The sequence below is a fragment of the Podarcis vaucheri genome (genome assembly GCF_965113315.1).
Source record: "Podarcis vaucheri genome assembly, chromosome: 1".
NCBI classification, from domain to species: Eukaryota; Metazoa; Chordata; class Lepidosauria; order Squamata; family Lacertidae; genus Podarcis; species Podarcis vaucheri.
The window spans coordinates 107253770-107280169 of NC_138759.1; the positions used below are offsets into that span (position 1 = coordinate 107253770).

The 26400-nt window shown below is 40.2% G+C and overlaps 1 protein-coding gene across 2 annotated transcripts in view; it reads left to right on the forward strand.

Annotated features, from left to right (window-relative positions):
* Positions 1-26400, forward strand: part of GALNT13 (polypeptide N-acetylgalactosaminyltransferase 13) — a 164043-nt gene that overhangs the window by 70922 nt on the left and 66721 nt on the right. For both annotated transcript variants that reach the window (XM_082198423.1, XM_082198422.1), the window contains exons 4-7: positions 5433-5599; positions 8293-8500; positions 11046-11216; positions 25363-25480. In XM_082198423.1, coding sequence (XP_082054549.1) covers positions 5433-5599; positions 8293-8500; positions 11046-11216; positions 25363-25480 — 664 coding nt within the window. The remainder of the gene's footprint in view (positions 1-5432; positions 5600-8292; positions 8501-11045; positions 11217-25362; positions 25481-26400) is intronic.

Here is a 26400-nt window from a genome sequence, read left to right on the forward strand (position 1 = left end):
TCTGAGACCAACACATCTGTTACCTGCTTTGTGAAGTGCAACACTGAAGTCTGCCTTAAACCTATTAGTAAATTCTGATGGGGAGGGGTGGGCAAACATTTATGATACAAAAAGTGTGTTGCCATGTTCTAGCTTTATTTAGAATGCCCCTTAGCTAATTGCTCCTAAACTAGCTTCTGAACATGACTGGAATACTAAAAAGCATTCATGAAGGACCAAGTCTGTAGCAAAGAAAGAAAGAAAGAAAGAAAGAAAGAAAGAAAGAAAGAAAGAACCATGTGGAATCTCATTAGGTAGCATTTTCTTATCAACAGTTTTTCTTTATTATTATAATAATTAATTTAATTATAATTATCACTAAAACTGCAGCAAAGGATATTGTCTTACAGTAGGAGGAGAGAAAACCTCAGAACATGGTGGCGGTCAGTAGCCCTTAGGAGATGGGGAAACTTGACATAGGCACACTGTTTCCAATATTATACTGTGCTCTAGAAATACAGTGGTACCTCAGGTTACATACGCTTCAGGTTACATACGCTTCAGGTTACATACTCCGCTAACCCAGAAATAGTGTTTCAGGTTAAGAACTTTGCTTCAGGTTGAGAACAGAAATCGTGCCCCGGCGGCGTGGCAGCAGCAGGAGGCCCCATTAGCTAAAGTGATGCTTCAGGTTAAGAACAGTTTCAGGTTAAGTGCGGACATCCAGAATGAATTAAGTACTTAACCCGAGGTACCACTGTAGAATGTAAGGCAGGGCTATGGAAAGGAGGAGACGATATCATTGTGAGATTGGTTCTCAGTGTTATCCATTCTGTTCCATTGGACAAAGTTAAATAGGGATGCAGGAGGCGCAATTTCCACACATACCCTCCTTCAGATTCTGAGTGTCACCAGTCTCTCCAATTGGGTGGTGGCATTGCTTTCTTCAACCTTATCTGGGATTGCAGCTTCTTTTCATTATCTTCTATACAAACCAAGACTCCCATTCAGCTGTGCCACACAGTATACAGGCTGTGGATAGTAAGACTGGAGGAGGAAATCTGTCCCTCAGCTTTACATTTTTTAATATCTTGAAACATGGAGTTACAGAATTTTAAAGCACCTGTGTTTTCCTAACAGTTTACTAGCCTGAAACACTACTAGGGTTGGGGAGCAAGATAAACTCCCTCCCTCTTAACTACGTGCCTCATTGTTGATTTCCCTTTCCCTTTCTCCCCCCCTCCCCTTACACATGGATGTGTTCTACTCTTTCAGAGTAGAAAAAGGTCTCTACTGGCTTCATTGTTATTGGGATTAAGGGCCAATTCTTATTTTATGGAGCAGTATGATTGGGAAAATGTTGAAAAACTGCACATTATCCACTTGAGTTGCTTTGGAGATGGAGAGAAAGATTAGCCTCTTAAAAACCTGCACTTTGTGTGTGTGTGTGTGTGTGTGTGTTTTAAAAAAATGAAATACTCCTTCATCTGCTACTTTGTTCCTACTCTGGCACAAAAGCTTTTTGAGCTTTTAACTAAATGAAATTCTTGCACAGAGGCAACTTTTGAAAAATTAATGCTCTATTTAGAGTTCTAAATCCCTAAGGAAAGCTTGATATTCAAGCCCACATTCTGAGTATGTCATTGTTATGAACAGTGACAGCTGAAGGTGTGAGTGAAGTCTCTTTGTTCTTGCAAACTGCAGACCTATTTATATTGTATAATATAACACGATAGAGACATTTTCAAGACACTTTCAAGACACATTTCCCCATCTATCACCAGATAGATAGATAGATATAAGATTGGATATAGTGTATTTTGGTTCAGCAAAATTCAGCAAGGCAGTGTCAACAGAGTTGTTTTTAAAGTGTTACTTCTGGCTAAGTAGGGAGAAAATTATAAATTTTTTGTTGGCGCAAATTACTGCTTTTGAGTAATATACAGAGGGATTTTTTATTACTGTACATTTGAAAATTTCATATCTGAAACAGTGCATCAACCTTCTATTATATACTGTAATAAACATTAACTCCAGTATCGAGTTACTGCTTGAAATAGATGGCTCATTCTGTAACGCTGCTCTAAGGAACATACAGCTGTGTCCAAAACCTTGAATGTTGCACACAAATATAAAAGGAGAAAACATGTTATTTACCAAACTGGCATCTCTGAGAATTTAAATTCTGATCTGCATTCCAAAATGCTTTGCATTCAGCTTTGCATTCTTGCAGTTTCCACAGCTGCTTCGATATGAATGAAATGCATATGGTTAGGATCTAAAGCACTGCATACAAACCACCCATCACATCAGCTTAGGTGCTCTACAGTGGCATTCCAAGGGATGCAAGTTTGCTCTGCTGCCCAAAGCAGAAAATGAAAGCTCCCATGTATGGGAGCACTTTGCATGCACTCCTGTACTTAGAAGAAAAGGAGGCTGCCTTACACTAAGTCAAGACTATTGCTCCATCTAGCAGATTGTTGGCTGCACTGACTGGCAGTAGCTCTCCAGGATGTTGGCAGAAGACATTCCTAATTATACCTGGGAAGATCAGGTGATCTGTATGCCTGTCCAGTGTGTTTCTGAGGTGCTGTTTGTTTCCTGGCAACTTTAAGGTCCCTGCTCTCATTACTTTTTGTTCTTTATCTGGGATCAGACAGCTCTTCAAATATACAACTGTCCTCTGCAAAGCAGGACACATGAGCACCCACCTGTGACAGCTGGGGAATCAGGAGTAGGACCTTGGATACTGAATGGAAATGCAGGGCAGAACATTGGTCTATAAGATACACCAAGATCTCAAGCCATTTAGGACTTTAAAGCCAACACTTTGAATTGAGCCTGGAAACAAATAGGCAACCACTGTAGATGATTAAACAAAATGAGTATAAAGTTCTAGAGTTGAAGATCTCCTTAGGAAACCCTTGAACCTTGTGCCCCCCTCCCCACAACTCTGATATTTAAGTTCTTATATTTCCATGATGAGTTTGGGTAGGATTACCCTACCCCACAACTTTGAGGCCTGCTTAGTATTGTTATGGGGTTGGGGGAAGAGTAGGCTGTGTGCTACCACAGGTGTTTAAATTTAAGCAATGATTCAAATTCCTGGAGTAGCCAGGCTAGCTTCCTGGTGAGGTGATAGCCCAGGTAATGGGCCATTAAGGGAACAAATAAAATGACTCTTTGCTACACAGATAATGGTTTAGGGCCCCCTTCCTCAACTGGTTGGTCGAAAAACAAAGAGAAGAGTGGAATTATGTGAACTAGAAGCGGAAGAGTGACAGGCTGGGAAATGAGAGAACCGTGCCTGATTTCTGCAGGAACCCAAGGCTGCAGCTATGGGAGAAACAAGGGCCTTTTGGAGTGTTAATTCTTTGAACCCCTCCATTGCAGGCGCTCTCTCTCTCTCTCTCTCTCTCTGTGTGTGTGTGTGTGTAAATAGACCATATATCATAAAGACACCACAGTCTCCACTGTGCCTCATTTCCAAAAGCAAGCACGAGCCTGGAACCCCTGGAATCACCACCTGGAGATTGGGGTGGAATACAACAATGCAAAGACCACTTTTGGATAACACTGGCTTGTGCTTTCCACAAGTGTCTGGTCTAATCAACAAACATGTTAATAATAATTATTGCGTCAGTCTTGTAAGGCAAATTTTTCACTGTAAAACTTGGTCACTCCTCTTCTTCTTTTTCACAGAAAGCAAGAAGGATTTTCCATTTACCGTAGTTGTATAAATTCTAACAGTTGTGAAATAGTGGGAACTGGCCATTGTTTCAGAAGATTCATCAAGTCCTTTGATGACTGAATAGTAGCTTTGGTAGTTGTAAAATACAAAATGCACCCAAATAACGAATGCATCAAGCTTTTTTATTTTACGCCATACTTTTTGATTGCTGCTGTTAACTTTCTTAATGTAGAGCAATAAATAGTAACTGCTAAATTATCCCGTTACAATCCGTAAAGTCACCTAAGCCACTGTGTTTGGATTTGGTCCTAAATGATAACTGTTGCCTCTTAAATCGCCCGTAGTCACTGCAGTTTCTCATCTTGTCTGACTGCTTTGCTTCTATTCATGTGATGTATTATCTACCCTTGCATTGCTGAAATCAATACAATCCTGAAAGGGATAAAGCCACAGTGGAACAGTTTATGGTCACATAATTTGTACATAGCTAAAGGGAACAATAGTAAATAGGTATGTAGTGCACTCTGTTTTCATGTTATTGATCTTGGAAAGTGTGTTTTCATCACATTTAAACAGCTGTACTTACTTCATGCATATTCATAAATCTACATTTGACAAATGCATGATTTCCAAAGGAAAACATTTCACTCACTAGAATATTGCCAGCAATCAGAATTATTGTAATGTCCCGAGGAAGATGAAAACAGGGTTTTCTTTTATTTGTTTGTTTACAGCTCCTGTAATTGTAGTCGTGTTTCTTTTAATGTGCCATAGTTTTGAACAGGAAGAATAAATAGCACTGCTGTTTTAAGTATGCAGTATAAAATGTAAAGGTATTTTTATGTGCCTATATGTAAATCATCCCGGGGGGAAATGCTTAAACACACTGGCGGAGGAAGCGGGGGGCGGGGGGAGTGCATCGCCCCAGGCACCATGACCCTGGTGGGGTACCATCGCAGCTGCACGCCACGCCCCCAGAACTCGCACCATGCCCCTGCGGGCAGCGCACCACACCTCCAGGACGTGCACCAGCCATGCCCCCACCTGCTCTCCCCCACTGCTTAGACAGTAGCATCAGAGTTTTAGGTGCAAGTGCTGCACAGTATCAAAAGAACATTTTTGAGACTTGTAGCTAGAGAAATTGAGGTGGTAATGTTGGCTTTTCCCCACCAACAGAGTCTCTACTGCTATGTCTCTGCCTCACCAGATTAGCTGCTCATGATTTTTCAGTAGCAAGGATACTAAGCATAGATCAAGGAGATATTGTTTACATTTTGAGGAGGTTTAATAATCCAGCCATCAATAAGATGTGGGAAGGAGAACAATGCTGAAATGCTGTTTTATTTGTGCATGTGAACATAGATGTATGTCTGAGAGTGTAGGCATGTAAGGCTAAATGAGAAATACTTTTTGATGTTTTGTTTTCTCTCTATGTGCAGATGCTTGGTGCTGAGTTTATTATTTGCTGTTTTTAAAACATTGATTCTTGTTATTTTCAGTGTTTTGAGAGCAATAAAATGTCTTTAGAAGGTGGATTTCATGAGTCTTAATACTAATATCCCTGTTACCCACAGCATAGATTCATTTGTTACCAGCAGGAATCTTTCTTGCAGGTTTAGGGAGATTAATATTCTGCTTTCATTCTGCTTTCAGTGCAGCAACCTTGGGGCCTGGCTTCTGGAACCTGATTAACTTGTATGCCATTATTTAGTGCCATGGAATGAATTTCTGAATAAATCAACTTCCTTTTTGTCTTTGACAGATGCAAGACAAAAGTCTACCCTGATGAACTACCAAACACAAGTGTGGTCATAGTGTTTCATAATGAAGCCTGGAGCACTCTGCTTCGTACTATTTACAGTGTTATAAATCGGTCTCCACACTATCTACTTTCTGAGATTATCTTGGTAGACGATGCCAGTGAAAGAGGTATGAGTGAACAGAAAACAAATTATGATAAGGAATAAATAATTCCAGAGTAATGTTGTGGCAAGGCGATAAGAATGTAAAATACTTTAAAGAAGAAAATGAAATCTGTTTACTCTGAAAATTTTGCATTGCTGTTAATCCTACGTTTTATGGGGACAATGGCTAGAGTGGTGAAAAATGTGTACTCAAGTCTATCAGATGCAGGTGAGATTCCCTTTTGCCTGCTCAGTGGTAGTGAGGGAAAGTATCACCATTGCATCTGGGCAATGTTGTGGAGTGTCACTGTTCAGAGCAGGTTGGGGTTTGCTGAATGCTGACCCCTGGAGTGAGCCAGAGAGACCCACTGTAGCCCATGGTGAACACATACTTTTACAGACAAAATGAACCATACCTGCTCTGTCTAGAGCTTCAATTTACAACTGACAATTGCTTGTCAAGTTTATATGGATACTTTTCAGTGTGTGCATGCAGAGAATGTGGACAGAATACTTGCAGAAGTGAGGCCTGCCACATGCACAGCCAGGCTTAGTAAATTTACCCGGTGGGACTTGCTCAGCAGGTAACAGATTGTTAATGCCACTCAGAAAAGGGGATTAACAGTTTTAAAAGAATCTGTAGTAGGACAAGTATTACAGAAACTCCTGTTATATCCTGCTGAGGTGAACTTTGGACCAGTTGACCCATAGCTGACCAGCTACAAGCTAGGCACTCCTTATGAGTGGCTGGGGAAACCCAGCCAGATGAGCGGGGTATAAATAATAAATTATCATCATCATCATCATCATCATCATCATCATCATCATCATTATGACTGACCATTCTCAAATGTACCATTTTGTGGGAGGGTTCTGAATGATGTAGTAGTAAGCCTGGCTACAGGTATTTCTGGATGAAACCAGTTATCTAAATCCTTTTCTAGGAATTCTGTCCCGTTTTCGTGATACATACTAGGTATGCATGTCCTTGTATGGTTCTCCTGGACCTCTCAACAGACTTCCCTCTAGGATGGGAAGAGGAGGTCCCATTTTATGTGGTTTCCAAAGGTCTAAATTGTGTACAGGGCCAATGCCGCCAAAATGATTATTCTCGACCACTCAGGTCACCTAAGGCCTTACTATGCTCTGCAGTGTATTTGTGAGAGAAATTATATTGCTGTATAGGAAAGAATTACTCCTGAACTTTGGAATTCCTTCTTCCAGAAAACTTGCCCATGCACATTTTTCTTTTGGCCTTTTGGAACATGGTGAAAACTGTATTAAGAAGGCATTTGAAAATGCGGTAATTCTATATGCTTCCATCTCATAGGATCATATTGCTTTTTGTTACTTATCAAATATGGAATATTTATTGTTTGGCTTGGATGTCTTAATGACAGAAAGACAGAGTAGGAATGTTTTAATAGATAAATACCATATATGTCAATACCTTTTGTTTTGGCCAAATACTTCTTTTATAAATTTTTCTTCTCTTCTTTTGCTCTATCATAATGCCTTGCTCTTCCAAAGGAAGTGCTTTCAGCAGCCAGCAACACTGGTTATATCTCTCTTTACATAGCTAAGGAAACATTATTATTTTGAAAAGTCAGTTATTTCAAGTCTTCAAAAACCTATTAAGTGCTGCCTAAGATGGGCGGGGGAAGTAATTATGACCAGGAAAAGTATTTTCAAGTGCTCCAGTGTGGGCGAGAGGCATAATTCCTTGTAGCTCCCCCCCACCCCCAAAAAGACAGTAGCTATCTATTGTCTCAGCATAAAAATATGACTTTGCTTCTTTATCAGAAGTGTTCTTTCTCATGCACTGGAAGAATTTTGGAGTCCCTTATGGACTTATGTGAGCCAGAGTATATTCTGTTTGTCTGTCTCTCATACAAGAAGCAGAGAAGGAGTCTGTATGCGTAGGATAAAGATAAAGGTAAAGGTACCTCTGACTGTTATGTCCAGTCACGAACAACTCTGGGGTTGCGCGCTCATCTCGCTCTATAGGTTGAGGGAGCCAGGCTTTGTCCGCAGACAGCTTCTGGGTCATGTGCCCAGCATGACTAAGCTGCTTCTGGTGAGCCAGAGCAGTGCACACAAATGCGGTTTACCTTCCACCAGAGAGGTACCTATTTATCTACTTACACTTTGACATACTTTCGAACTGCTAGGTGGGCAGGAGCTGGGACCAAACAACAGGCGCGCACCCCATCACAGGGTTTTGAACCACCGACCTTCTGATCGGCAAGCCCTAGGCTCTGTGGTTTAGACCACAGCGCCATCCGCGTCTCAGTATGTGTAGGATACCCATTTATTTACACTGCACAGCTGCAAGACAGTGTGCCCTGCATCTGTTCCACTTGGTGCTCATTTTCAGGCTGTTACCCCACATGTTTATTCTCAATGACCTATGAAACAAATAGATGCTGTGTTCACCTCAGCATTCACATAGTGCTCTTTCTCTTTTTCTGCTAGCCTTATTTCCCTCCTTTATTCTGTGAATTGTCAATATGTCTCTCAGTAGCTTTTTGTTTCCTCCTTCAGAATCTTTTGACCTTTGCAAATGCGTTTATTAGAGTGTTGCAAGGAAGTCATCCTTTCAGAAAGCAGTGTGTGGCATCTTAACAACACAATTTCTATCCTGTGTTCCTTTTGGCCTCCAAATTTCATTTGAACAAACACTTTGTTGTATCCCCCCCCCCAATTTGCATTTGGCAGATTTTCTGAAGGTCCCATTAGAGAATTATGTGAAAAGTTTGCAAGTGCCAGTAAAAATCATTAGGATGGAACAGCGATCAGGACTGATTCGAGCTCGGCTTAGAGGAGCAGCAGCTTCCAAGGGCCAAGTCATAACTTTTCTGGATGCACACTGTGAATGCACTTTAGGCTGGCTGGAGCCCCTGCTGGCAAGAATCAAGGAAGACAGGTGAGATTCAGAACTAATCCTGTATAGCTTTTGCACTGTGATAGCATCTACCAGGAGAGCTTTAATTAGAAGTAAGTTTATTATAAACTTCTTCTTACATAGTATTTCAGTTAGTTATGGGAAATGTCTTATGGGCTGATACTGAAAATATAAGTCTCAGCCAAGGCCTTTCTGGTCTTTTCTAGAACAAAAGTAGGCCTGCACATTTTTTATTTGGCTCCATTGTCTAACGAGACATGTCCTCCTGATTAATGTGACAGATCTGATTGGCCTCATTGTTAATTATTTTATTTATGGATTTAGAAAATGTATACCTTACTTGTCACAATCCTGAAGGTAGTTACAACAATTCACACACACACACACACACACACACACTATGTGTCTTATACAAATAACTCCAGAAAATGCAGATGGCAGACTTCCTACTTCTCTCTCATACTGGAGGGAATGTCCGCAACATAGAATCATAGTCTTTATGATGTGCAATAACTGTTGTTTTTTCTTCACCCAGATTGAGGTTCAAAAATCCAATTGACAAATACAGTTGGGAATTATGAACCGGAAGAAAATAACAATGCCCTAACTTACTACATATCATAGAGCATCGATCCTAAACGATCTAGCCCATAGCACAAAAAGTATTATCTCTCCAAAGAGTTATTGCAAAGAGGCAAGGTAATAGAAGCAGAGATAACAACAGAAAAGGCTAGCTTTATAATGAAATGCGTACTAACTGGGGTGAATCCCCTGAACTAGTCAGAAGCCTTCAAAGCTAGAACTTTCTGGCACAGTTGAAACAACTTCCCTGTTAGCAGGCCCTGACCTTGCAGCACAGTAGAAACAGATAATCGGGTGCCTCAACCCAATGAGATCATTCCAACTGCTGAGAAGTAGCTTCTATCCCAAGGCCAGCTTTCACCCAGATCTTTTGCTACCCTTCCACTTCACCTTCACCAACTACACGCCTTCAAAACAATATTGCTTTCAGGTCATATATACAGACTCTCCAGGTGTCCCTATTTTCCAGGGACATCCCTGATTTAGAGAAGCTGCCCCGGTTTCTGTTTGGATCCTGGAATGTCCCACTTTTCCTTAGGATGTCCCTATTTTCATTGGAGAAATGTTGGAGGGTAGGGAGTTATCCGACCCCTGAGCTGTCTGAAGACAGTCCTGTATAGGGAAGTTTTTAAAAATGTTTTGTTATGTTTTTATATATGTTGGATGCTGCCCAGAGTGGCTGGCGCAACCCAGTAAGATGTGTGGGGTGTAAATAGTAAAATTATCATTATGGAATGGGACGTCCCTATTTTCATCAGAGAAATGTTGAAGGGGATGTACATGGAGTCCATAATCCTTGGCTCCATCCAATCTCAATAATTTTTGGATCCAGCCTACAAAAGCACAAATAACATTTATCGCTGTTCTTCCTGTGGCTTCCTACTGTTAATTACATTGTCAGACTAATTTGTCATCCTTGTTTTCACTTTTACAGTTTGTATTATACAGACACTATTTCTCTGGTTTGTATTCTTCTCATTAGGTTAAAGATGACAGAAATGTATGTTTCTGGTTGTTTTCTAGCTGATAGACCTGCACACACAAAAAATTATTTCATTTTCTGTCCAGACCAATACAGCTGGAATTTAGACATTTATTGACCACCCATTAACAATGCCCTCTGGGCTGTTCACACAAACTCCAAACAATAACGAAGTTGAAACATTAAAATCAATGCAATATCCACAGAAAAGCTGGCACAAGCAGCATAAAATCATTCTTGAATTAATGAGTTTAAAAGCCAGAGAAACAAATACCAATTTTTTTATTAAACTGATGGCGGGGGGGGGGGATGGAAGCTGTACAGCTTGCTTTGTTAGCTGCACAGAACTATTCATCAGTAATATGTGAGCACAGCAGATTATTTTAAAGGTGGAGTGGAAAGCACATAATGTGGAGGAAGTTACGTGTGTTGGAATCCCATTGCACTCAAAGGAACATGGTAGTGCTTTAATGTGCTGTGGATAGTATGTATATAGCATATGCATTTCAAAACTGTAGCCTTGTTCATGAGGGCTTTCTGCCTCTAGAACATGCATAAGGAATCTGTAGCATTCCAACTCTCATCAACCCAGCCAACATAGCCAGTGTTAAAGTATGGTGGGAGCTGCTGTCTCACAACATCTGGAGGACCACACATTATCCATTCCTGCTCTAGAAGCAAGGCTCTGTGTGTGTCCTTCTAGCTGGATGACAAATCCTATGTCCAAATGGGTGCTTCATACATTGGTCATCTCCCTGTTCCAGCTGCCATATATCCCTCTTCAAACAAAGCAGTAATCAGTTGTTCCGAAAGGGGTGCACTGGGGGGGGGGGAGGCAGCAGCTGGATTTAACCATCTAGATTCCCTTTATTCTACCAAACGGATGATTATTGAGGGCTCTGTGAATGCAGGCCTGGAAATAGTGCACATGTGTATTTGGGGCCAGAGAGATTTCCTTGCATTGAAAATGACCTGCTTGCATATTTACTTTTTGTTTTATAGAAAGATTGTTGTTTGCCCAATTATTGATGTGATCAGCGATGACACTTTTGAGTATATGGCTGGGTCAGACATGACTTACGGAGGTTTTAACTGGAAACTTAATTTTCGTTGGTATCCTGTTCCCCAGAGAGAGATGGACAGAAGAAAAGGAGACAGAACATTGCCAGTGAGGTAAGAGGTAGGGACAAAGAATGTTTTTTTTGTTTTTATCACTTGTTGTGTATGTACAAGAAGTATCAGTCTATGGACTTATGCCATTCAGGTTAGATTCATGCAAAAAGCATAATGTATCATGTAGATTAGAAGAATACAAGATTTTGGAGTCCCCCGGAAGCCGGGAGACTTCCAGCGAGCCGCGATCCCAGCGCAAGCGAGGGCTTGCACCGCGAGGTGAAGCCCGAGCTATTCTGAAGGATAGGGGCGACTCCAGGGCGCGGAGACCCCCCAAACTCTTTGGAAGGGTGTTCAAAGAGTCTAGTTCCCGGCATGACCGAAAAAAGGATCAAACCGGCTACCAGGTAACCCCGAGAGAGGCGACGAGAGTAGCGGAAGATTCAACGGGTCTAGGGGAGCCATTTTCTTACCTTCAGATAGCGAAGCCCTGTGCTTGCAGGAGAAGCGGCTTGTTTGCAAAAAATAAGAACTCCGATACTTGTAACTTTGTGGCTAAGAGGGTAAACAAAGAAATTTCGGAGTAACAAAGAAGACGAATGGAGTTCAGCGGGAGGCCGAAATCAACTAAGACACGGCAGGAATGCAGTACAAAGAAAAGTGAGTGACTTACCCGGGCGGTAAAACTGTTCCTTTTCGGTTTCCCCCCCTCGAGAAAATAACGCGGTTACGAAGGGAGAAGGGGAAGAAAAGAACCCCTGAGGAGAAAGGGAAGAAACCGGAAGGGTCTAGGCAAGAGGGAGAGTGGAGGTCTCTGATTTTTGGCGAACAGGAGGCTGCAAGGAAGCGAGGTTTTCTTTTTTACAAGAGAGACTGGTGTGAGAGAGAAAAGTTGTAAGAGAAGCCTCGCCGCCATTTGAAACAGGAGCGCAGCGTCTGTGCGGAGGAAAAGGGAAACAAAGATATTACGTGTAGGCGCTTTACAGAAGATTATATACTTTATCGGGATCTGCATATGGGAACAGGAGTTTGAAACGTGAACTTTGAGGACAAATTAAAGATTCGGTAAGAGTCAATGCAGACTTTGGGCAGAAGTGGGGGTTAATTTGGAGGACAAAATGGAGAATATGAGTGGTGTTTAAACCTCCCTCCTTCCTCCCTCCGGCGCTCCCCCTCCTCCTTTACTAGATACCCGCTGCGTTCGTACCTTCTACCACCTGACCCCTCTCCTTTCTTTTTTGTTAAACCTCCCCGAAATTTAAGCGATCTCTGGACTAAGCAACAGGTGAATCAGAGAAGTCGCATCGGCTTCTGGAAACTGCAGCCTGCTGCTGGGAACATCATACACCCAAAGGATCTATTTCTGGTATCATAAACAGACATTGACCGATAAATATGACCACGACTGGACTGTGAGAACTTGTTAGGATTTAGCCTTATTGTTATTATTTGTTATTTATTTAGCTTTATTATTGTTTTGGAGTGATATATAAGAGTCTATAGTTTACGGTTTATAACTTACTGATACTGATCCGGATTTAGAGAAGGCAAACACGGGGTGAGAGACAAACTATAATAAGGAAAGGAAGCAAGGAAAACGTGGGAGGGATAGAGAAGGAAGTGTGGGCGGAAAGGGACGGCGGGGAAAGGGACTACATAAAATACAAGATGTCTCATACAGGAAAGAAGGGAACGAATGGGGGTACACCAGGAGAGAGGAGAGGCTCTAAACAGGATACAGACTTTAAGACAGACATTTTGAAGATGTTTGCAGAGATCAAACAAAGTCAAGTAAATGTCGAACATAAGTTAGAATCGGTGGACAACAGAATTGGGAAATTAGATAAAAAAATGGAGGAAACTGTGAATGAAATTAAGGGCCAAATAAAAGAAATATCTAGGAGAGCGCAGCTCACAGAAGAAGGTTTAAAAAGGACAAAGATAGAAATAAGAGAGGTTAGAAGAGATAAAGAAAAGATCAAATCAGATGTGATGGAAATATGTAAGACACAGGAAGAGATAAAAGACATTATAGCAATGAACGAACTGAGGCAGAGGGAGGTAAACCTGAGGCTGAGGGCAGTCCCAGAGATACAGAACGAGAATATTAAAGAAAAATTGACGAAGGAGTTAGCAGAATGGATGGGTCTGCCTGTGGAAGAAATGGCCAATAGTATAGTAAACGCATTTAGAATGCGTGTTAATGCAATAAAAGCAAAGAAATTCCCGGGCGACTGTCTGATTACATTCGAAAACAAAGTAATGAGGGACAGGATCCTCCAAAGGAATAGAGAAAAAAGACTAAATATAGATGGAAACTATATAATTATTTTTAAAGATGTTCCAATAAGACTGCTTAAAAAGAGAGATGCTTATAAATCTTTGGTGCAAACATTGAGGAAAAATAGAGTTGAGTTTAGGTGGGAATTCCCGGAAGGGATATCATTTACATATAGAGGAAAAAAACACAAGCTGATAAATTCTGAAGAAACCGGGAAATTCCTTAGGAAATATAAGGAACTTAAAGCGGAAGCCCTAGAGATAGGAAGAGAGGAGAGAGCCTCACCAGGAGAGCTAAGAATGTTGGAGGAGGGGGAGGGGGGGAGAGGGGGTCGGAGGAAGAAGAGGAAGAAGAAGAGGAAACAGAGGATTTAGAAAATATACAATAGATAAGAAAATTTCAAAAAATAACAAAAGGATAATACACGGGCTATGGGGTTAAAAATCTGGAATTGGAATGTTAACGGGATGAATGACAAAAGAAAGAGAAATAAAATTGAACAATGCTTGAAAAGGAGAAACCTGGATGTTATCTGCCTCCAGGAGACGCATGTGGCCAGAAAGCATAGAAAAGTGGTAATTAATAAACGGTTGGGAAATGAGTACGAAGCTCTGGACAAAGGTAAAAAAAGAGGTGTGGTACTGTATATCAGTAATAAGATAGAAGCTAAAACAATGTTTAAGGATGAGGAGGGGAGGATGATAGCGGTTAACATCAATTGGCAGGGGGAAAAAATACTGTTAGTGGGGATATATGCGCCGAATGGCAGCAAAACTGAATTCTTTAAGAAACTAGAAGAAAAACTAATGGAATATGCCGATCAAAAAATAATATTAATGGGAGATATGAACGCAGTGGTCTCACTTGAGATGGACAGACTTAGAGATAGAGCAAATAAAGAAGGGAAGTTGCCAAAATCCTTCTTTTCTATGGTAGAAAACTGCGGTTTAGTAGATATCTGGCGCTTGAGACACCCGCTAGAAAAGCAATTTACCTTTCATTCAGAACCCAACCAATCCTTTTCTCGACTGGATTAGATCTGGATTTCCAAAGAACTATGTCCAAGAATCAAATATATTGAGATAAAGCCAAAAGTAATCTCAGATCATAACCCACTAGAGATGGAAGTGGATAGTTATGAGAAAGGATCTTTCAGATGGCGATTAAAAGATTACTTGCTGGATGATCAAAAGGTGGTGGAAATGGCAAAGGAAAAACTGACGGAATACTTTAAGGATAATTGTGGTAAAGGAACGAGAGAAAATATAGTTTGGGATGCCAGCAAGGCGGTCATAAGAGGACTTTTTATTCAACAAAATGCAATTAAAAATAGAAACAGAGAAAAAAACAAAGAGGAAATTTTAAGACAAATAATGATAAACGAACGAAAATTAGTACAGAAACCTAATTGTTCAGAAACAAAGGAAAGAATAAAAATTCTTCAAACTCAGTTTGCCACAATAATAAATAGGGAGGTGGAATGGAACATAAAAAGACTAAAACAAAGAAACTTCGAACATGCTAATAAACCAGGCAAATGGCTTGCCTGGCAAATTAAAAAAAAGAAAGAACAAGGGATAGTTAATAAAATAATAGTAGAGGGTGAAGAAAGAACTGACCCTAAAGGAATAAGGAGAGAGTTTATAAGTTTTTATAGTAACTTATATAATGATCAAGAAAAAGTAGGACAAAGAAAGATAGAGAGGTTTTTGAAAGACAAAGGAGGACAAAAAATTTCACTGGAAGGAAAACAAAGACTGAATAGACCTATTGAAAATAAGGAAATAGAGGAGATAATTAAGAATTTAAAGAGGGGAAAAGCCCCAGGTCCCGACGGGCTTACGGTCGGTTACTATAAGGAAATGAAATCAGTCTTGGTGGAACCCCTGAAAAAAACAATGAATACAACTTTAAAGAAAGGGGAAATCCCGGAAACCTGGAAAGAGGCGTTTATCACATTCCTACCTAAACAAGATTCGGACTTAACTCAAGTCAGAAATTATAGACCAATTTCATTGTTGAATGTAGACTACAAAATATACGCAGGTATCCTGGCAAGAAGGTTAAAAGATGTATTGGTAGATGTTATTCACAAGGACCAGGCGGGATTTCTGCCAGGTCGGCAGATGAGAGATAATATAAGACACATTGTGGACATGTTAGAATTTCTATCTATTAGGTTTAACAAAGATGTTGCAATGATGTTCATCGACGCCGAAAAGGCGTTCGATAATGTGATATGGAACTTTATGTTAACAAACCTGGAGCACATGGGAGTAGGCAGTGATTTTTATAACGGGGTGAAAGCAATATATACGGATCAGAAGGCCAAGCTGATTGTAAATGGCACAGTAACGGAAGAGATTAAGATAAGGAAGGGTACAAGGCAAGGATGCCCACTCTCTCCGTTACTATTCATAACAGTGCTAGAAACCCTCCTAAACTCTATAAGGAAAAATGGAAATATAAAAGGTGTGACTTTAGGCCAAAACATATACAAAACCAAGGCTTTTGCCGATGACTTAGTGGTGATGACGGAAGACCCATTAACATCAATAGGAGAGATAATGAAAGAAATAGAATTATTTGGAAAGGTGGCTGGATTCAAATTAAACAGGACAAAAACAAAAATGATATATAAGAATGTGGACCCAAAGACAATAGAATTAATCCAACAGCAATGGCAGATAGGGACGGTAAAGAAAGTTAAATATCTTGGCATCTGGATAACTTCTAAAAATATGGACCTTTATAAAAATAATTATGAACCAGTATGGAGGGAAATAAGGAAAGACTTAGAGAAATGGGGACGATTAAAACTATCATTATGGGGAAGAATAAACATGATAAAGATGAACGTTTTACCAAGATTGATGTTTTTGTTTCAGTCTATACCTATAATAAAAGGGAGTAAGACTCTAAAAGAATGGCAGAGGGTAGTTTCGAGGTTCATATGGCAGGGCAAAAAACCCAGAATCAAATTTAAATTACTCACAGATATAAAAGAAAGGGGGGGATTTGCGCTGCCAGACCTTATGTTATATTATGAGGCGACATGCTTAAGTTGGCTAAAAGACTGGGTCAAATTAGAAAATACGGAGCTACTTGATTTGGAGGGCTTTGACAACCATTTCGGCTGGCATGCCTACCTGTGGAAAAATAAAACGAAAGCACACAGGGGATTTAGCAACCACATTTTCAGAGGACCGATAATAGAAGTGTGGGAAAAATACAAAAATATATTGGAACCAAAAACACCTCACTGGTTGGCACCACTCGAAATAATAAACAGGAAAACCATCAATATGGAAAGTAACTGGGCAACATATAACCAACTAGTAACTAAAGTGGACGGGAAATGGAGAATTAAACCCTACGAGATGATTAGAGAATATGTGTACGATTGGTTTAGTCACCAACAAATTAACCAGATGCTTAGTAGAGATATTAAAGAAAGAGGGTATGTAGACAAAGACTCAAAATTCCAGACGGAAATAATAAACAACAAGGAGAAAAACATATCTAAAGTGTATAGGATGTTACTAGACTGGAATCTGGGAGACGAGGAGGTGAAATCAGTGATGATTCGTTGGGAAAAAGACGTAGGCCACAGTATACAATATGAGGATTGGGAAAGATTATGGAGAGATGGATTGAATTTCACAGCGTGTACGGCGTTAAAAGAAAACGTTATGAAGATGTTTTACAGGTGGCATTTGACACCTGTAAAACTTTCAAAAATGTACAAAGTGAACAATAAGTGTTGGAGATGTAAAGACGCAGAGGGCACCTTCTACCATATGTGGTGGGAGTGTGGAAAAGTAAAACAGTTCTGGGAAAAGGTATATACAGAACTGAAAAAGATTTTGAAGTACACGTTTATAAAAAAATCAGAAACTTTCCTATTAGGGATACTACAACGAGAGATAAGAAAGGAGGATTGCAAAATGGTATACTATGCGGCTACGGCAGCAAGGATCTTAATAGCTCAAAGATGGAAACAGGAAGAAACTCCAACAGTAGAGGAGTGGAGATGTAAATTAACAGAATATGCAGAGTTAGATAAGTTAACGGGAAAGATCAGATACATAAAAGATCAAGTGTTCTTCAGGGACTGGGGAAAATATGTAAACTATCTGGAAAACATCAGTGATGGACAAATAACGTTAAGAGGCTTTAGAGATGTACTGTGACAGACTAAGGTTATTGTATAAGGAAAATAGAGAACAAAAACTGGATATAATGACAATATAAGGGATGAAACGTGTGACTTTATATATTTACTTCGTATGATTTGCGGCCAGGCTGAAGGAAGTCCCAAAAGAAAGAAATATGTTATGAAAAAGACTATGAAAATAAGAAGTTTGTGTGTTTTTTTGCTGTTATTGAGACTTCTTGTTTTTGTGTTTTTTTTTGCATATATGTGTGTTTTTTCGTTGATTTTCTGTGTGTGTTTGGTCTGTATGGAATAAAAATAAAAAGAATTTGGAAAAAAAAAATAGAAGAATACAAGATTTACTTCAATGTGATAGTCCATGAAACACCATAAGAACCAAGAATATAGTTACGGTTGTCTTATGCTCTTGACATTTTAAAGCTATTTTCTTTGAGCATTCTTGGAAAAGGGTACAGTTCAACAGCAGAACATCTGCTCTGCATGCAGAAGACCCTAGGTTCAGTCCCTGGCATTTCTAAAATGAGCTGGGAAATAAATTATGGAGAGTAGCGTCCGCTGTGGTCAGTGTTGACGGAACTTAAATATACCAATGTACTGTTTTAGTTAGCTGTTTCCTATGTTCTTGTATTAGAGGGACACGGATGGCACTGTGGGTTAAACCACAGAGCCTAGGACTTGCCGATCAGAAAGTTGGCGGTTCGAATCCCCGTGATGGGGTGAGCTCCTGTTGCTCGGTCCCTTCTCCTGCCAACCTAGCAGTTCAAAAGCACGTCAAAGTGCAAGTAGATAAATAGGTACTGCTCCGGCGGGAAGGTAAATGGCGTTTCCGTGTGCTGCTCTGGTTTGCCAGAAGTGGCTTAGTCATGCTGGCCACATGACCTGGAAGCTGTACGCCGGCTCCCTCGGCCAATAAAGTGAGATGAGTGCCGCAACCCCTGAGTCGGTCACGACTGGACCTAATGGTCAGAGGTCCCTTTACCTTTTATGTTCTTGTATTTGAGGGTATGTTCTTTTTGCTAGTTTAAAAACAGTAATGTTAGGAAGAGGATATATTCCTTTAAGCAAACATAATCTGAAAGATACAGATTTTGAATGTGTAAGTGTCTCCTGAGAATCTTAATAGATAGCCCTTTGCCTGACTCTGCAATGAGGAAGTCCATTTGTGGAAAAAGGATTTTGTAATGTTTTTGCTGGTGGAGGAACCTGAAGGAGGATTTCTGAAGATGATTTCACAACATAAATTGGCTTGTAGGTGGTCCATCAGATACTCTGATCCCAAGCTGAGAAGCACTTTAAGGTCAGTAGCAGCACATTGAAAATGGACCGATAGCCAGTTCAGATGTTGCAGCACTGGTGAGATGTGTTGCCCACTCATCCCCAAGTTAGCATTCTCATAGCTGAACACTTCAATGTTTGAACCATAGACAAAATATACTCATACATTGGCCCAGCTGGAGAATTATAGTGCATAGCTAACTCAGGCTAGGGATGATCCAGGTCAGGGCCACAAATGGGGCCAGAAGGTTAAATGCCATTACACACACACACACACACACACTCTGCTGGGATTTTGATATTTGTTCAAAAACAACAACCCTGCACTTTAGGAGGGAGTTCCATGATTAATGCCTTGCGTTGCTTGACCCATATCTACTGAGGGTTGTATTCATCCAACCTTTACTCAGCATGCACCTTTTGAAATTGATGGCCATGACTAACTTAAATCCATTAATTTTAGTAGGTCTACTCTGTGTTAAAGTTAGTTGAATACTGTCCTGTGCTCCTACTCTAGCCACACTGGGGAAAGGGGAAAAGCTGTACATTATATTCCTTGGAGAGAGGGGAGAAGAAAGTGCTTGGTGAGCAGTCTTGCACTCAACCAGACCTGGATAAGACCTTTTATCTTTAATTGGCAGTCTTGCATAATCCCTAAAGTAATCAACTTCCAATTTTTAAGGGATTTAATACATTCAGTATATGGCTGCCTCCATAAGCTTTCATTTTAAAAAAGCAATTTTTTAGTCCTCAACATTCCAGGGAAATTTTTTGAAAACATAACTACGCTAAGAAGTCTGTAACCAAACCACAGCAAAATAACCCAAGGGGACTTAAAAATGTCAATATTTTCATCAAAATGATATGTGCTCGTGGACCTGGCTAATGATTTTGAGTATTTGGGGCTGTCATCTCTGTGTTGCTATTGCCTTTTTAATGTTGACATTTTTCAGTGAACTTCTGACAAGCATTGGAAGGAATGTAATTAGTCAAAGTATGGGTAACTTCAGTGTGCATTGAAAAAAGCTATTTAATCTGTATAGCCTGTGATCTGTAAGGAATTAATTAGATGTATATTTTTAAATGTGTCTGTGAATCCCGTTCCCCCCAGTTCAAGTAGTTCATCGTGACTTTCATTTGGAAGCAGTTTTTGAGCCCAGTTCCAATAGTTTCCCCAGAGTATGCATGCATATACACAAACACACACAAGTTGTTGGAAGGAAGGTGGGGCTACACAAATGTTCACTGACAAAAGGTGAGATTTGCATTTGAGCACATGTTGTGTACATGGAATGATAGGAGAGAAGAGAGGACTGGTGATTAAGGCTTTATCATACACCTTCAGCTCCCTTAAAATTTCCCACCCTTGTGTTGTCTATTCATCAGTGATGGTGCATGAGGGGAAGATGGAGAGGGAATGGCACCCTACTGGCATTTGCCAGAATAAGGAAAGGCATTGGTGAATTCAGAGGTGAACTGGTGGTCTGGAGGCATCTGTGCCACCCAGAATACCAACTCGCAGGTTTCCTGACCTTGCTAACAGTTCTCCCCATCCCAGCAAATGCAGTTCCACTTGTCTTCATGTGCTCCTGCTGATATTCATGAAAACTCATGGCTTTAGGTCATGGGTAGGCAAACTAAGGCCCATGGGCCAGATCAGGCCCAATTGCCTTCTGGATCCAGCCCTCAGACGGTCTGGGAATTGCCACGTGGATTGCCAGTGCACACATTCTTTCCCTCTCCCTCATATGGGGGTGGTGGCGGTGCCTCCTCCCTCCCTCCTCCTGGCTTCTCCCTGCCCTGCCTACAGGAGGAAGGGGGCTGGGCTTTGTTGGTGCCAGCAGCAGCAGCACTCAAGTGGCTGCCATTTTAAGCAGCCCCTCTCCAGAGACCTTTCGCATGCTGTTCATCATCTCCCCGCCGCTGCCAGCCCCTGCAGCTCACAAGACACAGGTAAGCAGCCACCGGGGCTCATGGTGCTCTTGCGTCATCCCGCCCCCTCAAAATATAGTCCAGCCCCCCACAAGGTCTGAGGGGCAGTGGACCGGCCCCCTGCTGAAAAAGTTTGCTGACCCCTGTTTTAAGTGGTCTGGAAGCCCCTGTAGGTCAGATTTAATAAAGACATACTGCAGCTAGTTTAACTGCACAAGTAACTGTTACTTGCATGTCCGGTGAACTCTGGATGATGTCATGGTCTCTATGAATGAAAACCACTTGAGGAAGACGTGGTCTTCCTCAAGTCTCCTCTTCCCATGTTACACACAGATTGCTTTCATGAGCAATTATTTGCACAGCTAAGCTAGCAGCAGTGATCCCTTCAATGGTTCTGTCAATCAGTCCTAGCAGCTTCATATTGCAGTATTTTATTCATCGCTAATTTGCTACGATATAGGAGTATCAAAATGTGCTCAATTTTAAGAAGCACACTTCTGGTTCTATATGCCCACTTGTGGAGACAATGAGTTATATCCAACAAAGTAATAAACAAAGTAGTCCAGTGGGTCTTTTCTGAGTATGACTAACGTTGCCTTTCACCCAATGGAATTCAGTTTCATGGGGGGGGGGAATCGTGCAGAAGTCGTCATTGTGTGCCTTAGGAATAACAAGCAGCTGATTTGTCATCTTGTATTGTGAGATTATTAAGGAGCTGAAGCAATAGAAGCATCAGCCTTTGCTAGAGTTGCTATAATTTATGGCAAAGGTTAATTAATTCAGTGTCTGTATTGTAAAAGCCTGCAGGTAATTGTCATCTAAGATAGTTGTAAGAGAGAACTCTGAGTATAATCTGTTCCTGTGAAAGGAATTTGATATATAGAGCATTTATCATATCTGCTTTGAACAGAAGCTATGGGGAGTCATTTTAAAGAGTAATTAGTGGTACTTAATGTTGCAAACAAAGATTCAGAATTCAGTTCAAGCAAATTATTTCAAATTAAATTCAAGCCTATATGGTCCATTGCTATTTAACATCAATTTTGCCTTATCATATCCTTCTTTACCTGGAAACAAAGTATGCAGACACCGAATCATGTACGTTTTAAATAGCCTTATTATAGGCACTGGGCCTTCTCTAAAGGATGCTGCTTATTTTTTCATGAAATAGCTGCAAAGCAGTCAATTGAAGCGTAAACAGAAGAGCCTTATCTCTACTTGCTCTGGTCAGAACCTGGGCATATATTACTGATTTAGAAGTCAGGGTTGCACAATCTCAGAGCATAATGTGAATGTGGTGAAGGGGCATCTGTGGATATGTTCAATAAACGAGGTCAGTACCTGAAAAAAGTGCCTGTTTAGCAGATTGTATGGTTTCTTACTCAGCCCTGACATAAACCCATATTGTTTATAGACAGATGGACACTTGGCCTTACTGTCCATGGATCGTGGATAAAACATCAAATTATTAACTTAGAAACCAAAAGGTGAGAATACTAGAAACTGAATCGCCCATTCTGATATAAAATGAATGCCACATCGATATCTTAGTGTAGTAATATTTTAAAATAGTTTCTCATTGTGAATAAGCCATTCAGACAATGAGATAGTTCTTTCTGCCCTTTCAATATCTGTATGTCTGTCTTTCTCTTCCAGGATTCCATTTCCCCAGGCTTTCCATTTTCTCCCTTTTTCAACAGCAGTCATTGGCCTATTTTCTGTTTTCTTTTCTTTTTGGGGTTTCTAGCTCCTTAGCCAGGCATGGTTTATGGAAGCTAAGAAGGCTCCCTGTTCCAGTTGAGCCTTGCTTGAGCATCAGAGATTTCCTGAGCTCTGGCATATTCTTACATTTTGGTTACTCCTTAGTGGTTACTCCTTTCTCCTCCCTCCTGTTTTGTGTCATGGCACTGTCACTGTCTCCAGTCCTGGCTGGTTCCACATCTCTTAGCTCCAGGGTCACTTCAGGTTGCTGCCAATAGCCCAGCCCTTACAGGGCCACAGCAGGTATCATCACCATCGTGATTTTGTTTGCATCCTACCTTTCCACACAAAAATCATGCTGAAAGCAGCTTACAGCAAAGAAACCAGGAGTAAATCTCGAAAAGTACTCAGAGGTAATAAGCCCAGCCTGGGCAATGCCTTCTGCTCTCTGAGAGTAATGCAACCCTATATATTCAAAATGCCAAGTGAAAACAAGCCCATCAAAATGCATGTAAGTTCAGTTGCATCACCCTATGGTTATTGGCTGTGGTGGCCCTGTGGAACGCCCTCCCATCAGATGTCAAAGAGATAAACAACTACCTGACATTCAGAAGACATCTTAAGGCAGCCCTGTTCAGGGAAGTTTTTAATAATTAACACTGTACTGTTTTTAACACTTGATTGGGAGCCGCCCAGAGTGGCTGGGGAAACTCAGCCAGATGGGTGGGGTATAAATAATTAATTATTATTATTATTATTATTATTATTATTATTATTAAGCAGCAGAAATAAAATGAGCAGTTCCCTCTGCCTGACCACTTTCCCATCTGGACAGCTTGAGGCATACTGTCAGAGCTCCAGTTTTGAGACTTCTTGTACTTTATACCCTCTCATTCACATGCATGAGCCTTTTGCTTTTATTACTTCGGATCAACATATACAATGAAGGGTCAGTGTCTACACCTAAGACCAAAGTGCTAAGACATAGGCAGTATGCTTTCCATCCATTGGTCTTTGCCTTCATTGTTGCTTCCCTGTAGCCCCGTTTCATGGCTATATGCTGGTAGGGTATATGTAGTGGAAGAGTAGCTTGGGTGCCCTTCTCTTTAGCATAGAGAGAATGTCACTTGTGAGCAGAGGGCCCCCATGCATACAAGTCATCCGTCTCAAAAAGGGAGGGAAGCAATCATGCAAATAAGATTTCTCTGTGATTGGTTATTCATGGGAAGCACCACCTCATAAATGCCATTATCTGAATGGTTGTGTGTGTGTGTGTGTGTGTGTGGGAGAGAGAGAGAGAGAGAATGGTGCCCATGTCTCCAAGCCAGCAAACAGTTCCACCATTGGGTACTGCTGCTGCATAAACAATAGCTCAAACTCTTCTAGAGCTCTCATCCAGGAGAAAAGTGCTTCCCCCCCGTTCTATCAGCTACAGCGTTGTGGTTTTAGATCCATGTACAAGAAATTACTTTGCTGATTAATCTAGAAAATAGAACTGTGTGGCCATGTAACTTCTCAAAAGCCTACAACCCAAGGAACTCAGTTCAAGCTTAAGACATAGAGGAAAATACTTGCATGCAGTTCCCAGTTATGAATCAAAAATAATGAGCAGAATTAAGTGGAATAATACATGTTCTTGGGAAAAATCTGAGTGCATATGTTCCATTGAAACCATTGAATAATTCACAAGAAGTAATTATTCATCTTGCATGTGTGCTTGCGCGCACACACATTTGCAATAGAAGTCTTTTGACTTCAACTATCATGGAAAGAAGGAAAACAGCACATTTCTCGCTCCCTACATCCTGTTTGGTTTCTGCTTCCTGCATACCACTTTAAACAGTGGATACCTGAAAAAAAAATTGCCTAGACAATTATGGAGACAAAAGAAGAAACCTGTCTAATCTGCTCTGGTATTAAATATGCAACACATACATTGTGATAAATCAATGGAATATATTCAATAACAATCAAATGACTTAAGGCTTATTACTACATTCTCAGCTCCTCAGTTATGAACTTTAGAGTACATGTTTATAATACCCAATAGAATCGAGTAATCAGATCATTGAAATAAAGCATCCATCCTTCATTCTAATGCTTCTATGATGGGTTTTTGGTTTTTTTAAAGTGGAACCATTATATTTATTGCAGAGTATACATCTCTAAACAGATTTTAAAGAAAATGAACTGATTTAAACTTTTTAAAATATATAGAGAGAGTATAATGGATAATTTCAGGGATTCAGACAGTACTGTTTGTATAAACCAGCGCACTAACTGGATTTGTCTCTTGCAAGATTTCACAATCCTGTAAAGTGATTGTGCCCACCAGTTTAATGAGCACTCTCAAGATGGAGTCAAATACATCAAAAGTCATATTTTGTTTAGGTTATTTTAGAAGAGGAATATAGAAACCCAATACAGTATTCCATTGGCATAAAATATAAGATGATATACATATATAAATTTAAAGCAACTTTTATCATGCATGCAGGATTTGGCCAGTTTTTGGAATGTATTCTAAATGCATGCATCATTTAGATGTATATTGAAGTATGACGATTTCTGTTTTTTATGTGCACTGCCCTGGAACCCATATGTGGATAAAGGTGCAGTTTAGGTGTCTTAAATAAAGAAATAAATGACCAGAAATTGCATGTGCAGGCAATCAAAACTATGATGCCTAATTATGCACCTTCAGCTTATAGTAAATAGAATATAATTATGTCTAAAGTATATGGAGGATATGTGCTATAGTTTCACCTATTAAATTCCACAAAGCATACATTTAAAAAAAAATCCTTTTCCTTTCTGTTTTTGTTTTGTTTTTCAACTAGGACCCCTACTATGGCTGGTGGCCTATTTTCTATTGACAGAAACTACTTTGAAGAGATAGGAACTTACGATGCAGGAATGGATATCTGGGGTGGAGAGAATCTTGAAATGTCTTTTAGGGTAACTTTCTATTTTACTTCCTTTTCTGATAACTGGCACGATTATTCTGTTTTTTTAAAAAATGTTATCGTTTACAATAAGGGTACTTTTTACTTGTTTTATCCACATTGCAATTTTTGGTTTGAAGCTAAATTTTTAGAGTTGTGGGTTTTTATTTTCTTTGGATGTGATATATGACTATTTGGAAGCTCTGCCTTCTTGAAAATTGTGTTTTATTAATTCATTTGTTTATATTATCAAAGCTTTCACTCAAATAATTAATGATAGCAACATATTGAAAAGCATCAAGCTTCTTTGGCTGGAGCTTCCAAATGTTTTTTGTCATGAATTTGCAAAGATAATAATAACGGGGTTCTAAAATTGTGCTTTCCAAATGAGGATCATTATTACAAAGGAATTTAATTTCATTCATGTCCTGGAGCAAACTGACTTAATCTCAGTCATTTGTATGTTTACTGCCCAGGACAAAAATGAAATGGAAATTTTCATGGAAATTTCTTTATTTTGTAAATAACCTTAGCAAATGCATGAAAACTAGAAAACTGAACTCTAGTAGATAACCTGGAAAGTGGAAAGATATGATAAATGATTCAATATACAATCCTGTGCTGCATTATTTAGAATTGGTTTGCATCTGATAGGATAGGTTAGCCCTCGTACCTGCCTCTCATAGCAGAACTAATTGCCTATTATATCTAGAGGAAGACTAAGGAAACTTTCGGAGCCCAAGGGCCAGATTCCAGCATAGGTGGGACCAATAAAAAGTACACTCATACACTCCCCATCTCTCCAATGATTTTCTCATGGCAGAGTGGAATACACACACAACCTAACTCATTGCTTGGAAGGCAGTATCTGTCCACCCCTCCTGACTGCTGATAGCTCAAAATCTCTCTTATTTATCCCCTGCATGCTTCTTT